Below are 15325 nucleotides of genomic sequence, written 5' to 3'. Positions count from 1 at the left end.
CTTCCTCCCAAAAATGAAACACACAGAAGGCAGCAGTCAGAAAAGGAAGGGCGGTACCATACGAGCTGCTATCCCCCCAGGCTTCTGTGTGGTGCCTAGGTGCCCTACCCGCAGCCGGGCTCCCACGCCCCATCCCACTGCATCCAGACCGGGGGCAGAGGGTCGCCTGCGAGAATCCCAGCGCGGGGACAACCCCTTTGTTACCCCCCCTTGGCACCCCACCCTCCGCTTGCTCCGCACTGCGCACGCGCGCCCTCTTCGCTGGTGAGCGCGCACCGGGGCGGTTGCGGTGCTAGGCGCGTCTGATTGGCGCGCGGGGCGCGAGCCCGCGGCGGTGACGTATACCCCCGGTGGCCAATGGGAGCGAGCGGAGGGGGGGGGGGGGGGGGAGCATGAGCCTCGCCCCTTGGCGCCATCTCCCTTTCCCCCTCCCGCCCTGTTTTGGGCGGAGCCGGCGGGCGAGCAGGCGCTGGCCTGGCAGTGATGGCGGACGATGGGGATGGGCAGCTGAGGACTGAGGGGAGCGACGGGCTGGGGGTGGCGGGCGTGGAGGAGGAGACGGTGGCGGCGGGGGAAGGGGGGGTGGCCGGCGGGGAGATGCTGCTGAGCTTGGGGCTGCTGGCGCTGGCGCTGCTGGCGGCCTACGGGCTCTACGTGCGCTGGGGCCGGCGGAGCGGGCCGGGGGCCGCGGCGCAGCAGAACCAGGCCGCCGCCCTGCCCCGTATGAAGCGCCGGGACTTCACGCTGGAGCAGCTGCGCGAGTTCGACGGCGCCCGCAAGCCGCACATCCTGCTGGCCGTTAACGGCAAGGTCTTCGACGTCACCAACGGCAGCAAGTTCTACGGGCCCGGTGAGCGCCTCGCCCGCCCCGCCCCCCGCGGCTGCGCGCCGGGCCCCGGAGGGTCGGGGTAGGGGAGAGCCGCACCTCACAGGCGACCCACAGTGTGTGTGTACACGTGCATGCGCCTGTCTTGCTAGATATGTAAATACTTCCGCATGTCTGTACGCACAGCACAAGCTTTTGTGAACTGATTCAATGAGCTTCAGCTCAGGCAAACTTGTGCAAATGTACATGCATACAGTGGGCGGGGGTGTACATATATGTGTGCACACACATTGTCCATATACATATATAGTAGATAGCTTTAGCTTTTTGAGCTGAAGCTCCTTTCAATCCACAAAAGCGTGTCTCTAGGTATATGTATAGTTACCTTTCTCTCTCGGTGTGTGTGTGCGTGTGCGCATACACCCACACACACGTGCCCATACACTATACTATGTGTATACCACAAGCTTTCCTGAGCTAAAACTCACTTCAAAATTCACAAAAGCTTGTGCTGTGTATATATGTAGATCTCTCTCTCTTCTCTGTGTGTGTATACACGCACACACTATTACGTGTATAGTAAAAGCTTTCCTGGGCTGAAGAAGCTCGCGTCATCAGTAAACAAAAACTTGTGTGTCTGCGTGCATATGCTTTAGTTAATCTCCAAGGTGCACATCTACCCTCTTTTATGATCAGAGACTTGCAAGGCAAACCAAAGGAAAGGCTGAGGGACCTGGGACTCCTCAGCCTGAAAAAAAGAAGACTGAGAGGGGACTTGGTAGCAGCTTACCACTACATCGGAGGCATACATCAAGGGCTCGGTGAACAACTGTTCACCAGGGCACCCTTGGGGAAAACCAGGAGTAATGGTCACAAACTCCAGGAAGACTGTTTCAGGCTCAACATTAGGAAAAACTACTTCACAACTAGGGTGTCCAGACTGTGGACTAAGCTTCTTCCAGAGGTGGTGCAGTTGCCTACCTTGGAAATCTTCAAGAGGAGACTGGACAGGCACCTTGCTGGGGTCACCTCACCCCAGTTGTCTTTCCTGCTTGGTGCAGGGGGCTGGACCTGGTGATCTTCCAAGGTCCCTTCCAGCCCCATACAATCTGTGAATCCTGCAGGGAGCCAAAGCCCACAGACTTTTTCCTCTGACTTCATTTGCAGCATAATTTAGTTTCTTCCCATGATTCCATACAACTGGGTCGAAGCCTGAATCAGCACTGGCTTAGTGACTTCATCCTAACGTTACAATTGTGGGGGGGACGGAATCCGGACATCACTTACAGTGCAAATGACTTATTTATTCCTGAGCCCACAAACTTCAACCCCTGGATAAAGCCTTAGTATTAATAAGGCTTCCAAGTGTTTTAAATTTAACCATATCTCTTGGGTGCAAAGATTGCCTGTGAGGTGTAATTTTCTTGGTTTTAAACAATAGTGTTTTGGAAAAACATGACACAATCAGATGTGAGGGCTTTTTTAAGTAGTAGGTTAATGGTATATTTTAAAAAAAATCTCATTTCTCTCTCTCTCTTGTTTAACCTTTTGAACAAATCTGATTTTCTCTTCTAATGTTCTTGGCCTTAATATTCTTGCTTGTTAGTCAGTTTCATTGTGTGGTTCTTCATTAGTAGTAATCTAGATCTATACTATAAATGTTGCTTCCTATCATCTACAGGAACTGACATAACTAAACATGAGGAGTGCTTTAAAACATTCCTACTACAGGGCACTGTAATATCTGCACTTCAGGCCTATACTGCTTGGTCATACCTTCTCTTATTGGGCAGTAAAAGCTCTCAGTTCGGTCTGTTGTTGCTAAATGAGTCTGTTCTGTTCTGTTCTTATTATAAGTGGTATTAGGCATGTGTGTGCACACACACTGGATTTAGGTCCTTTTGTAGACAAAAATAATCCTCAGTACTTATAGCAGAGGTCTGTCTTATTCTGAGAGTCAGACTGTTTCACATGCTGTGTATTGATGCTGAAAACATCTGTCTAGTTGTCAAATCTCTACCAGTTCAGGAGGCCTAAACAGTGGTCCACTTTTCATAGATTCATAGATTCATAGATTAAGGGTCGGAAGGGACCTAGTAGATCTTCTAGCCCGACCCCCCGCCAGGGCGGGAGAACAACAAAAAACCCCAAAAAGAGAAAGGACTCAAATGAGTCCAGCCAGGTAGGCATCCAGCCTCTTCTTAAAGACCCCCAGGGTAGGGGCCAGCACCACTTCCCTTGGAAGTTGGTTCCAGCTCCTAGCCGCCCTAACTGTGAAGTAGTTCTTGCGGATGTCCAATCTATACCTCCTCTCCATCAACTTGTGCCCATTGCTTCTTGTTATGCCAGCGGGCGCTAGGGGAAACAGCGTCTCCCCCAAACCCTTCTGGTCCCCCCTAGTGAGTCTATAGACTGTCACCAGGCCCCCCCTCAGCCTTCTGTTATGGAGGCTGAATAGGTTCAGGTCCTGCAGTCTCTCACTGTAGGGTCTGCCCTGTTGTCCCCGGATCATGCGGGTGGCCCTCCTCTGGACCCTCTCATAGGTTGGATTTTCAAACTGGAGGGAAAGGGTAACAGGTTAACATTTTAGCAGGTTATCTAATATGAAAAAGTGGTGTCCATTTATAATGGACTGAGTCTTTTGCTGAATTATTTGAGAGCAGAATTGTGGTGGGAAGGAGATCATCTGTTGGTGGAAATGGTTTGAAGGTTGTACAAGTTTACATTATCAGTGGCCTTTGATTGAATAGACTTTGTTCCAGTTCTATGTGTAGTACTTATGAAAACTAAGCTGTTTGCTGAGGAGGATGATAAAAGTTAGCAAGCAAGCTGTAAGTTGTGCCCAAAATGGTCAAAATGTATAATTAGTTACAGTCAGGTAAAATATTACTCACAACAATTCAGTTTGACCATATTTATGAAGCACCTATGGGTTTAATTGCTGCTAGTCCTGGGCAGTTTTTACATTAGTACATAGTGGTGTCAGTGTCTTTCTGATATGCTTATAATGATTTCCTGGGATAGGAAATCCTGGTAATTGGGGGAAGAGGGGAAGATTGTAATAAATGTTTTTTATTTAATGTTTTATTTTCACATTCAATCACATAAATATGTTCAATGAAATTAGGTGGTAGATTTCTATTATCTAGCATTTTTAAATGCATGCAAGCGCTTCAATGAATAGTAAATAGGAGTTAGGTTTCTGTACATTTTCATTTTAATATAGTCATGGTTACTTTACAGTTCAGGTTGTGACAGCATCTAAAGATTCTGTATCAGTTAGATTCACATTAGAATGAAAATAAAAGTCCTAACCTTTAAAAACAGTGATGAGAGCGCACCTGTGGTATATCTTCCCATTGGTTTTATGTGTATTCCAGCCATAAAATTTGGGGGAGACTCTTTCAGCTACAAACATGAATCTCAAAAAATAGTGTTATGGGAGAAGAGCAGGCTGGTTTTAGAAAAGGCTGTTTTTGTATGAATGACTGCTTGTCTTGCATTATTTGGCATCAAAATATGTGAAAAGATAAAATCATTTATGTGTAGCCTTCATAGATCAAAAGTGAGCTTTTGACTCCATAGATCCACTAAAATTATGCAAGAATCTGGCAGTAACACCAGTCAACAGTTGGATTTGTGATTTGAATTCAGTTCAGATTTGATCTGGAACTTCTTGTTTCTCAAGATATTTTAATAGTTGTCTCATACACAGACCATCTGTTTGTTTAATTTCCTTCTAGATCTTTTTCAGACTTGGTCCGCAAAGCTGTTCCTTTCTGAAACATCATATGGTATCATCTGCCTTTTTTGCTCATGAACATAGTTTTTGATTAGAATAGTGCTGTTTCTCTGATTATTTTGTCCTTCTTTTGTTAGCTGGCTTGGCACAATGAATCGGATTGCTAGAACAACAGTCTAAATCAGTGGTTCTCAACCAGGGTGCTGCAAATCCCTCTCAAGTGTGCTGGGATGCATGCTCTGCCGCCATAATGACAGCCAGATAAAACTGTCCCATGCACATTTCTGCTGCACTGAGCACAAAACTTCCTGTGCATCTTTGTTTCTGAGAGGAGCCAAACCAGGAAGGACACCACAGCAAAAGGCAGATCCTACCTGCTTTAGGTTGATCAAATAAACTTTAGCATAGGAGGAACATGTGCATACACCAGAGCCCTTCCTGGGATGGCAGTGCAGGTAGGCATGGGGCAATTTTATCTGGAGGCAGCAGCACCTAGTTGAGAAGCACTGAGGTAAGTTGGTGCCAGCACTAACAGTGCCTCTCATCTAGAGATGCCACCACTCTTTAAAAAAAAAATAGTGGATGGGCAGCGTTCCCTCTAAGCTGTGTGGTATGCGCAGGCGCGCCTGGCAGCATGGCATGAGCACACCTGTGCAGCCGCACATGCCACATAGCTTAGAGGAAACACTGTGGACAGGTGCCATGGATCTGAAAAGGTTGAGAACTACTAGTCTAAATCAAGGCCTGTGGTTTTAGAGGGAAGCCTCATTCTATTGATGATCCTGGATCCACATCTTAAGACCTTTCCATGCCTTTCTTCCATTTAGGCACATCAAAATGAGCCGTATCAATGTCTTCAAGACTTCCTTGTGCAGAAGTATCATCCTGTTTTCTTCAAATACGTTGGTGATCTGAGCATTAGAGTGATGTGTTGTAGCCATGATGGTACAAGGATTTTTTGGGGTAATATCTTTTATTGGACTGGTTGTACTGTTCAGATAAATGTAGAGAAACTTAAGAATGCAAAACATTCTTCTATAGGTCTTGTGTTTTAAAATATTTTTTAAAAGATATATTTAAAAATATCTGACTCAGAGTAGATCAATATGCCAAGAAATTCTGATCTTGTTTGTATGTGTGGTAGATGAAAACTTCATAATGGAAAGTGTATAGCTTTCCAGTGAGATTATAATTGACACAGGCTATTTTTTTCCCCCTCAGACCTAAGAAGCATAGAAGGTATTGGGTTTTAGCAGCCAATACTAATGGCACTACAAAGCCATTTGTCATTAACCCTGTGTTGAGATATAGATGTTTAGCAACCTTTCAGTTTAGGAGGAATCAGTGGTATTACCCCACAACATTTAACTACCTATATAGTACAAGTCTGATGTTGAATAATATAGTTGTCTTGCAGTATTTTCCTAGTGTCTTAGAGAGCAAAGTGTCTTTTATTTATTTTAGAGGCGCACTGACGTATTGGTTGCCTATTGGTTTGGCACCGATAACTAGAAAATTAACATTGGCAATCAGCTTTTTTTGGCCAGTAATGTCACCAATAAATGTGTGCGTGTGCACAGCCACAGCATGCATGCGGCTAGGAATGCAGTGCCAATGTGGTGAATGCGACCTCAGAGTGGGGTAGAGGGCAAAGCTGTGGGTGGCTTATCGGGGGGGGGCATACCGCTGTACACATCCATGGAGTCATGGGGGGCATGTACCCTACTTTATTTGTGTGTGGGGCAAGGGCAGATGCAGGCTGCCCCACTGTCTGCTTGGTGCCAGGGGTGGTGGTGGCCCTGGTAGGGGAGGGGCTACAGGGAATTTTGGAGTAGCCCTGTTTCCCCAAACCCCCCACCATACCACTACCGCTGAGCCCACCGCCATCTCTCCTAAGTGCAACCACAGCCAAGCCCCCCCATACCTGCACTGGGAAGAGGCTGGCATAGCCCCTGGCCACAAGCCCACAACAGCCTGCCCTTTTCCCCATGCACACATCTGGGTGGGGTGTGTGACCCCCATACTTCTCCCAGGGTACATGCAGCAGAAGGGAGCTGCTCCCTGTGCCCCCTGGAAAAGCTGTCCATGGCTCTGTCCCGCACCCCACTCTGGGGTTGCATTTACTGTCCTGGCTGGGCAGCTCCTGCCCCTGCCCATAACCCACTTCTTCCCTCACTGTGAGTGTCTCTATTTGCCCCCCTCCCCACACCCCTTCACTCCCCCATGCGCCCATATACTTACTGGCAGGAGGCTTCTCTCCAAGCTGCTGGGATGCATTCTTGTAAATTGGCTATCAGATCAGTATCGGGCAATGTGGCTAGTTAATAATAGGCTGTTGGTATTGGCCAAGAGAATCTTTATCGGTGCACACCTAATTGTTTTGCTCTGCATTTCTAGTGCAAAAGTGTTCCTTCCTTAGGCCACAATCCCGGGGGGGGGGTGTCAAACTCACCTGGCCCTGCCAATCCCAATCAGGCCCACAGATCCTCCCCTTCTCCCTGTGTGCCAGATGCAGTGCACATAGTATGTGCTCCAGGATATGTGCTGTGCACACTGCTAATCCTGGAGCAGGGAGCAAGGGGCTGCTTAGCTCCTGGGGTGGGTGTTCCATGCAGTGCACATCCTGGGCCCTGTGCGTGTGGCCAGTCCAGTGCATGCTATGCAGCCTGTGGGTCATCTGAGACTCAGGGGAGCAACTGGGGGCCAGATGATGGGGCTCCACAGGCTGCATCTTTTTGACACCCCTGTCCTACATCTTTTGAATTAATTCCTATTTGAACAAGAGCCAGTCTTTTAATGAAACATCCATTATTGACCTGAAGGATCCTTCGCAATTTAAGAGTTAAGCACTCTTAGTATTTTTTTTTAAAGTGCCACGTTTCTAATCTGAATTGGTCACACTTCAGCTTCCAGTCATCGGGTCACCAACTCTCTATATTGCAAAACTATTACATTTCTTTCTCCGTGGCAGGTGCTTGCAGCCTGATCAAGTTATTCTTTAACATTCTTTGAGCTTAGGTTGAGCCTTTTCAGTTCTTTAATCAAATTCATTGCATTTTCTCTAAATGCTTTCTGATTTACCAATATCCATCTTTAACTTTCTGGTAGAACTGGATGCATAGAGGCACCTGTATCAAATACAGTGATACTGCAAGCTAACTATGCCTTCATGTACTGCCTCTGTGTGCATATCGTATTCGCTGTCTTGGCCACAATGTCATGTTGGAAGTTCATGTTCAGTTCTCTATATCCAATGATTTTTAAGTCTTTCTCTGCCTCAGTGTCTCAGGGTAGTCCCCCATCTTGTAAGTATTGTGCATACTTTGCAAAACAGAAATTTGCAATTCTGTTAAAACATGCATTATTTGTTTTGTGCCCAGATTGTTATAATATTTAACTAAAAGCTTAAATAACCTCCTTACCACATCAGAAGACTACATCTCTGGCTTTTCCTCAAATAAGGAATACAGATATTTATTGAACACACTGCCTTCTCTGCTTCCATTTAGCAATGAGCAAATACCGTTTGTCCTTTATTTGGCTTGACTTAACATTTTAAAATGCAACTGCTGATTCTGAAAGTGTTCATCTGGTAACTTTGGCCCAAAAACATGTCAGGGTTGCAGAATTAACCTTTTTTTTTTTTTTAATGATTTTTTTTTTTCCTTCTTTTTTTGTCTTATGTGCTGACAACACTTCCCAAACATGGGTAAGCCTGATCAATATAGCCACAGTTAAGTGCAGATCACATAGTACGCTTTCAAAGTAAGTTAGTACCAAAGCTTCCACTAGAACTGAAATCTCCCCGTGCTGTAGAAACCTTTCATACATGGCTTCGGTGCAGAAGAGCATTGATGTAAGCATTTAATTATCTGACCTTGCTACAGATTTCTCCAGGGCACGTGCATGTACTTTATCTTTGACTTCAGGTTATGATGGCATCCTGCTCAAGACAAAAAGCTGGGTCCATAGAAGACTTTTGACATGTATATGGTTAAGTTAGTCTTTATTTTAAATAACATTTACAAAGCTTTACCATATAATTGGGTAGTCCAAGGAGTAGTAAACACTTTTTTGTGGGGTTTGTGCATCTCGTGGGTTGTAGTTTTCATTCTTGCATTTGTTATACGGAAATCTCCACCGAGGAGGAAAGAGGTTTCATAGAACAGGAAAGCATGATCTTAAAGATTAATAGCACCTCATATTGCTAATCTCTTAAGGGCACTTGCTAACTTTCAAGGGTTTTTTTTTTTAATTGTTAAAAGACATGCCAAACCAGTTACCTCTGACTACTGTTCAAACAAGCTACTGCTTCCACCCCATGTTTGTTCTCCAGGCAGCCCCTGCCTCTGGTTGGTTGGGGGGTGGCTGCAGCACTTGGTACTTAAGTTTCTCTCTGTATACTTGGGTCCAGGGTGTTCATTCACTTGTTCCATTGTATGTAAAAACTATATTTGTTCCATTGTATGTAAAAACTTAAGTCTGTGCCCACTCTCCGCTGTAGCCAAAGCCAATGCCTGCTGAAGTTTCCATGGTCGCTCTTGGCACTTCAAGTTTGGCCTCCATCCATGTTGCTTCCATGACCAAGAAGCCAAGTCCCTTCCTATTGGATGGTTATGGTTCAAGAAACGTAGAGAAAGCCTGACTCTTTCAAATCGGTCTGTGTCTTTAATATTTTAAAATAGGGCCTTAATTACTTGCCAAACTTTTCCCACAGCGATGAAAAACAGCCTGCTGTGTCATGTTCCAAGTAGTACAATGAATAGTTCAAACATACAACCATGGGTACTTCATTTATTTTATTTTTCTTATCACCTAATGTTTCCTTTTCTGTGCCATTTTGTGCCATTTTCCCTTCTTTCTCTCTGTTATTCCCCTTCTTCTCAGAGTTTATTTCCATTCCTAAACTCCCTTTGGTGATTTCCTGGAGGGGACTCCGTGGGCTTGGTCTGTGTCTTTATTCTTCCCCTTTTCCCCGCCCCCCCCATGAAAACAAGCAGTGATTTCTCTGCAGTCAGCTTGCCCTGAAAAAACCATCAAGAACTTTAGCTTTAAGGTCTCCTGGTACTAATGTTGAAATATATGCAGTGAATAATTACTAACCTTTATAGAAATAGCCCTAGCAGCTAGCTCTTTGGACTGAGTACTCTGTGTGATTCAAGCAGTTTTGAGTTAATTTTTGTTATAAAGTTATTTTCTGAACAGCATTTTCAGAGTTTGCCCTACATATGTGTAATGGGGGTTAAGTTTGCAGGAAGAACATATAATTCATCAGAAGCACTGTGTGTATAAGAGCAACATTATCTTATGAAGAAAGTTTTGGGGTTGTGGACAAACTGGAGGCAATTACTTGCCCGTTTATCCCAGTACCTTGCAAATGAAATGTTTCTTGTTGTCTCAGCACTTGCAAGTCCATATAAGAGATGCTTTTTCTTTTTTTGGGACTCAGCTTTTTGAAGGTACAAGTAAGTTCCTGGGGACAGGTGCTTAGTTTTCCTTCCTAGTTGGCCATTCAAACCAGAAGAGTCTAGGTCAAAATGCAGGTAAATATAATCTGATAATGGAGGAATAGGTTTTTTGTCAGCAAGAAGTTACTGAGGAAGGAGCAGATGAGTGCAGATGGCATGGGATAGCACAATTAAGAGAAACTGTTTGTGTCATTTTTGTGGAAGTTTTTGAAGAACCATCTAATTGTTAAACTTTTCATAAGGATAAAGGTTCTAACATGAAAGCTTCACATCATTGAAGAAATAATATTTTGCTCAGCCATATCAAAAGTTTTGTGTTTTTGGAGTTAGAATGTAATTTGAATTGTGACTTGACAAAAGTGAGTACTAAATAATATTAAACCCATTCAGCCAGATTTTTACACTGGAGTAAATCTGGAGTAATACGCTTAAAATAATGCTTTTTCCCATTCATAATTTTGACATTATACATTAAAGATCAGTTTCTGCTTTCAGGTTCCCTCTCAAAAATCCTTTATCTTGGAGGATGTAAATGGTGAACTTCTTGGGGACAACTTTATAGGGATAGAGTGGTTCTCTGTCTGATTTGGAATGAAAAACAAGTTACTGCCTTGATACAAAGGCAAAACTGCCAGCAAAACTTATTTGGCTATCCTCCTTTTGCTCCTTTTTTGTGTGCTTGTAAAGTCAGCTCTTGATGAAAAGAAATGTAGGTAATCCTATATCTACTAGTGATACTGTGTCTTGTTTTTAAGATGATTATCTTCCTTTGGACTTGTCAGCATATCGTTAAGATGCTTTATCACCTCATGTCAAAAGCCTAGTCTTATCTGAGACTAATTCTATTTTAGGTGATATACAGTACCTACCTTAAATGCTAAAACATGTATGATCTGATAGAGCTGTAAAAGGCTGGGTTTTTTAATTTAAATAGAACTTCCAAAATGTACATCTTTTGTGAAAATTTAACCTGACAGAATTTAATGCTGAATTCTTAACTTGTATCTTTCTCTCCAAAGGATGAGCTCTAGGTCTTATTTATAAATGCCATTCTGTCAAGTACAGTTGTACAACTTGTACTTGCATAAAACACATTCAACATAAATGTAAACTTAAATCATGGTATGCATAAAGTTGGCCAGGGCAAGCCTGGTAACCTGCCATCATTCTTTTTGAAACACTTTATAAAATGAAAAAGGATTTGAGAAGCAAAACAATTAGTTTTTCAAGCGTGCTGCACAGCATTTTGTTGCTATGCATGCATTTGTGGTCTGGTTATTGCTACTACATCCATCTGGTCAGAGTGGATCACATTAGTGATGGCTCTCAGTTGGAAAGGTAACTTTGCAATTGGCCCTGCATAGAGTTTGAGTTGTGCAGCACTGATATAAATTAGTAATTCATATCAGTTATATGGAAGTTGTCTAGGACATCCTTCTGTGTTCTAAATAGGCAGAAATACTTGGAAAAAATCATTTAAAGTATTTCATTGAAGTTACAAATAATTAATTGTAGTTTGGGGATCCAAAGAATGTATTAGTGCAGTGGTTCTCAACCTTAGTGGTACCAGGACCCATTTGTAAACGTCAGAGGCCAGTTCTAACCTAGTGCCCCTCACTTCTGACCCCAGAACCCCAGTGCTGAACTCCTGGCCAGGTTTCTGCTTGCTGAGGCCATCTGTGTGCAGCTCTAACCCTGTGGCTATTCACACACCCGGCGAGTTGAAGCTCAGGCAAGTAAGGTTCTCCCTCCTGGTGGACGAGGAGTGCAGGGGCCATGAGTTATCTAGGCTCTGGGGGGCCCCTAGGGAGTTTTGGTGAGCTATTGCAGAGACATGGGGAAAGGGTGCTGACCTGGCCTGCGACAGGTCACCAAAACTTCTGAAGTGGACCTTTGGTACCAATAATTCCTTACTTCTGCTGTAGAAGCCATATCATAAGGCTGAACACGGTATCTCTCAAAGCAGTCTTTCTAGTGATTTGGACATTATTTTGTAAACTGCAGTAAAACTTCTACATTAAGGAGAAGAGTACCCCTGGTATAGTACAGGTTGTTTTATAAAATCCTTGTGCAATTTTAAACTTTAATAACTTTGGATGTATACATGATAGAAGCAAACTGTAAATGGTGATTGAAAGCAGAATTCATTAAGTTTTAATACAATACAGCTCAAATTTATAGACTTCAACATAGCCACCATCTTTTGTAGTACATCATTCAATCTGATTTCTTAGTTCATCAGAAACATTTTCCAGTTGCTAGTGAGTGATGTCATGAATTGCATTTGTGATCCTTACCATATGCCTAGCTTACACTATGCTAAAAAACTTAATTATGCTTTCAATCTCCGTTTACAGTTTGCTTCTATCGTATGTATATCCAAAGTTATTAAAGTTTAAAGTTGCACAAAGACTTTATAAACACCGTGTGTGTGTGTGTGTGTATTTGATATACACACACACACACACACACACACACACACACACACACACACACACACACACAGAGTTTTAAATAGGTCTCTGACAACATTAATAGAACAAATGACTAAATGTTAGAAAAAAGAACAATTGATATATCTCATTACACAACAGTAATTATCATTTTGCAAACTTAAATTTGCAGCTTATGAAAAGTGGTGACAGTAAAGTGAACAAACTCTGAAGGCATAGAATATAGTACAGGGGTCAGCAACTTCTTTGGGCAGTGTGCCAAAAACACCCACAACCTCAACTTGCAAGATGCTGGAGTGCCAGGAGTGGATACTAGGGGAACCACTAGGGGGGCCCATCCTTGCTGTGGCAGTACAGCCCCTACCTCTTCCCTGCTGCCTGCCCCAAGAAATGTGTGCCAAGCATGCTAGAGGCTGCCTACCCCTGGTGTAGATACCAGTGGTTCTCAACTGGAGTGCCATGAGATCCTTTAAAGAGTTTTTCTCCACTGCCACTGCCAGCTGAAACCGCATCTGTTTCTGGGAGATGCTGTGAGGGACCAGACTGGGATGCAGTGCAGCATGTATTAAGATGTATTAAGTGTTGTACCTGGACCATGCTTCCCAGAAGATGGAGGACAAGTCTCCCTTCCAAGAGGAAAAGGGTGCTGGTGAATGTGCAAAGCGTGCTGCTAAATTCAGAAAAGTTATGGAGGCATGCTTTGAGTCTAGGGAGGTTGAGAACCACTGGGATAGACTGGGTGCATCTATAAGAGAAGTTTACTGTGCAGTTGACTAAATAACTGCAGTAAATCTGTGTTTACACATGTATGCCCGTTTTAGGGTACATGAAACTAGAAACTAACAAACTCTGCAGCAGGTTAGTACTTGTGCTACTGGCAGGCTGACCCTCCTGGATTCCCTGCCAACTGGGGATGCTGGGACCCAGTTCAGTGTCCTTCAGTCTGGACACACGTGCAGACATGTGTCCAGGAGTTTCCCGGGAGTACTAAACTGTGAAGCAAAAAGCTTCACAGTTTATTGTTGCCCCTTAATGGCATGTGTAGATGTGCCCACTGACATTAACTTTTGGTAATCAGCTAGTGCCCTTCCATTAACGAAAGTACTTGGCTAAAAGTAAATAATTCAATTTAATCTTTTGTTTTAATCAGTTTGTTGACAAACAGACCATTGTTTCATTTTAATAGACATCTTATAGTTGAATTTTAACTAAAATGCTATGCAGTATAATAGGATATTTAAATGTGGAACTAAAGCAGGAAAAATGCAACCTTTAATCCCAAGAACTAACTCCTTAAAATATAAGTTCTTAAATTGTAAAATCTTAATAAGAATTACGCACTGTAAATAAAGACAGAGCTAAATCTTTCCTGAGAAGATTTAGGCATATGTCAGTCTACATATTCTCATTTAAAAATACTGACTTTTAATTTGAAGCCCAGTTAATTAAGTAGCTAATAGTATTTTATAGAAACATTTCCTCTGGACAGGGAACATTGTTTTAAGCCCCTCAGGAGAGAAGCATTGGGAGTAAATTACTGTTCACATTGGTTCTTAATTGTTTTTAGTATAGGAAGTTCTTACATGGTTTGGGATTAGACTGTTGGTTTACATTTTTCTATACTCTTAATTCAGAATTTCAGGGCCTAGTTAATTTTAACGATAATTAGGTATTATTGGAGTTTGGTATATCTATCTCAAGAGGATCTTGTTTAAAGGAATTAGTGCCTAAGTTGTAGCAGCAAAACCAGTGTCCCTCTGCTCTTCCTATTATACCTGTCAGTGGTTCTCAACTCTTTCAGGGTCAGGGCCCCACTTCCACTTTTTGAATGTGGCAGCACCCCTGGTTCATCGCGGGTGCTGTCTCAGCTTATCCGCTGCTTCTCGGCCAGGTTCTGCTGCCTCCAGATGGAACTGCCCTGTGTGCCTGCTGCACAGCCAGCCCAGGAAGGTTTGTGGCACATGTGCATTCTCCTTTTGCATTTGGGTTCTTGAATCAGACTGAAGCAGGCAGGAGCTGCCTCTTGCTGCATACTTTTATTTGGTCCAGCACCATCTACACTCCTTCCAAAAATAGAAGTTCGTGAGAGATCCACCTTTACCTGTTTTGGGGAGGAGCATAGCAGGCCTTGGGCCAAGAAGCACTGAACAGTTTGAGGCAAATTTGCTGCCTGCTTTAAGCTGACAAGAGTCCTAATACAGGAGAAGCACATGAGCAGTTCTACCTGCATCCCTGAGGAGGCCTCGCAGAACCCTGGTTGAGAACCAGTGCTCTAAGTTATTGTCTGTTCTTTCCCAGAAAGAATTAGCTCAGAAATAAAGCTGAAATGGCAGTAATTGTAATTGCTGCAAGAATAGGATAAAGGCCATTAGCAATTGACTCAGAGAGGATTCTGCATACTTCCATTGCTGTTTTTAGGAAGCCTGCAAAATATTAATCTCTGTTCTTAACTCACCAGGCAATTGCAGTTACTTGAAACATTTTATGTTTACATTGCTGAAAATGAAAATGTGTTACTTGAAATAAAGTGATTTAACATTGCGGAATGCTGCATGCATCTGCTTGAGATTTATGTTTTACTGAAGTCTATTAAAGCCCCTCTTGACTTCCTCTTGTACAATAAAGCAAAATTTTCTTTTTTGGCTTTGTAAATGCTGCTGCTGCTGTCTGTGCATAGCTATATAGTCATCATTAAAAAGCAAGACTACTATAGTGCCTTCTCCACTAAAGTTCATGATCTTCAGTGAAGTATGTGTGTGCATGCGCATGTGCATCTGTTTATTATATAGTGGCTGGATGTTTGACTAGCAAGAGGGTGACTTGCATTCATCTCCCA

General features: G+C 43.4%; 1 protein-coding gene across 1 annotated transcript in view; it reads left to right on the top strand.

Annotated features, from left to right (window-relative positions):
* The first annotated feature begins 468 nt into the window (after positions 1–468).
* Positions 469–15325, top strand: part of PGRMC2 (progesterone receptor membrane component 2) — a 33687-nt gene continuing 18830 nt past the window's right edge. The window contains exon 1 of the mRNA XM_019522087.1: positions 469–850. Coding sequence (XP_019377632.1) covers positions 484–850 — 367 coding nt within the window. The 5' untranslated portion in view covers positions 469–483. The remainder of the gene's footprint in view (positions 851–15325) is intronic.

The sequence above is a fragment of the Gavialis gangeticus genome, unplaced genomic scaffold (genome assembly GCF_001723915.1).
Source record: "Gavialis gangeticus isolate Ggan-Ray unplaced genomic scaffold, GavGan_comp1, whole genome shotgun sequence".
Lineage (NCBI taxonomy): Eukaryota > Metazoa > Chordata > Crocodylia > Gavialidae > Gavialis > Gavialis gangeticus.
Note: the sequence above shows the minus strand (reverse complement) of the source record. Positions and strands in the feature narration are given on the sequence as shown.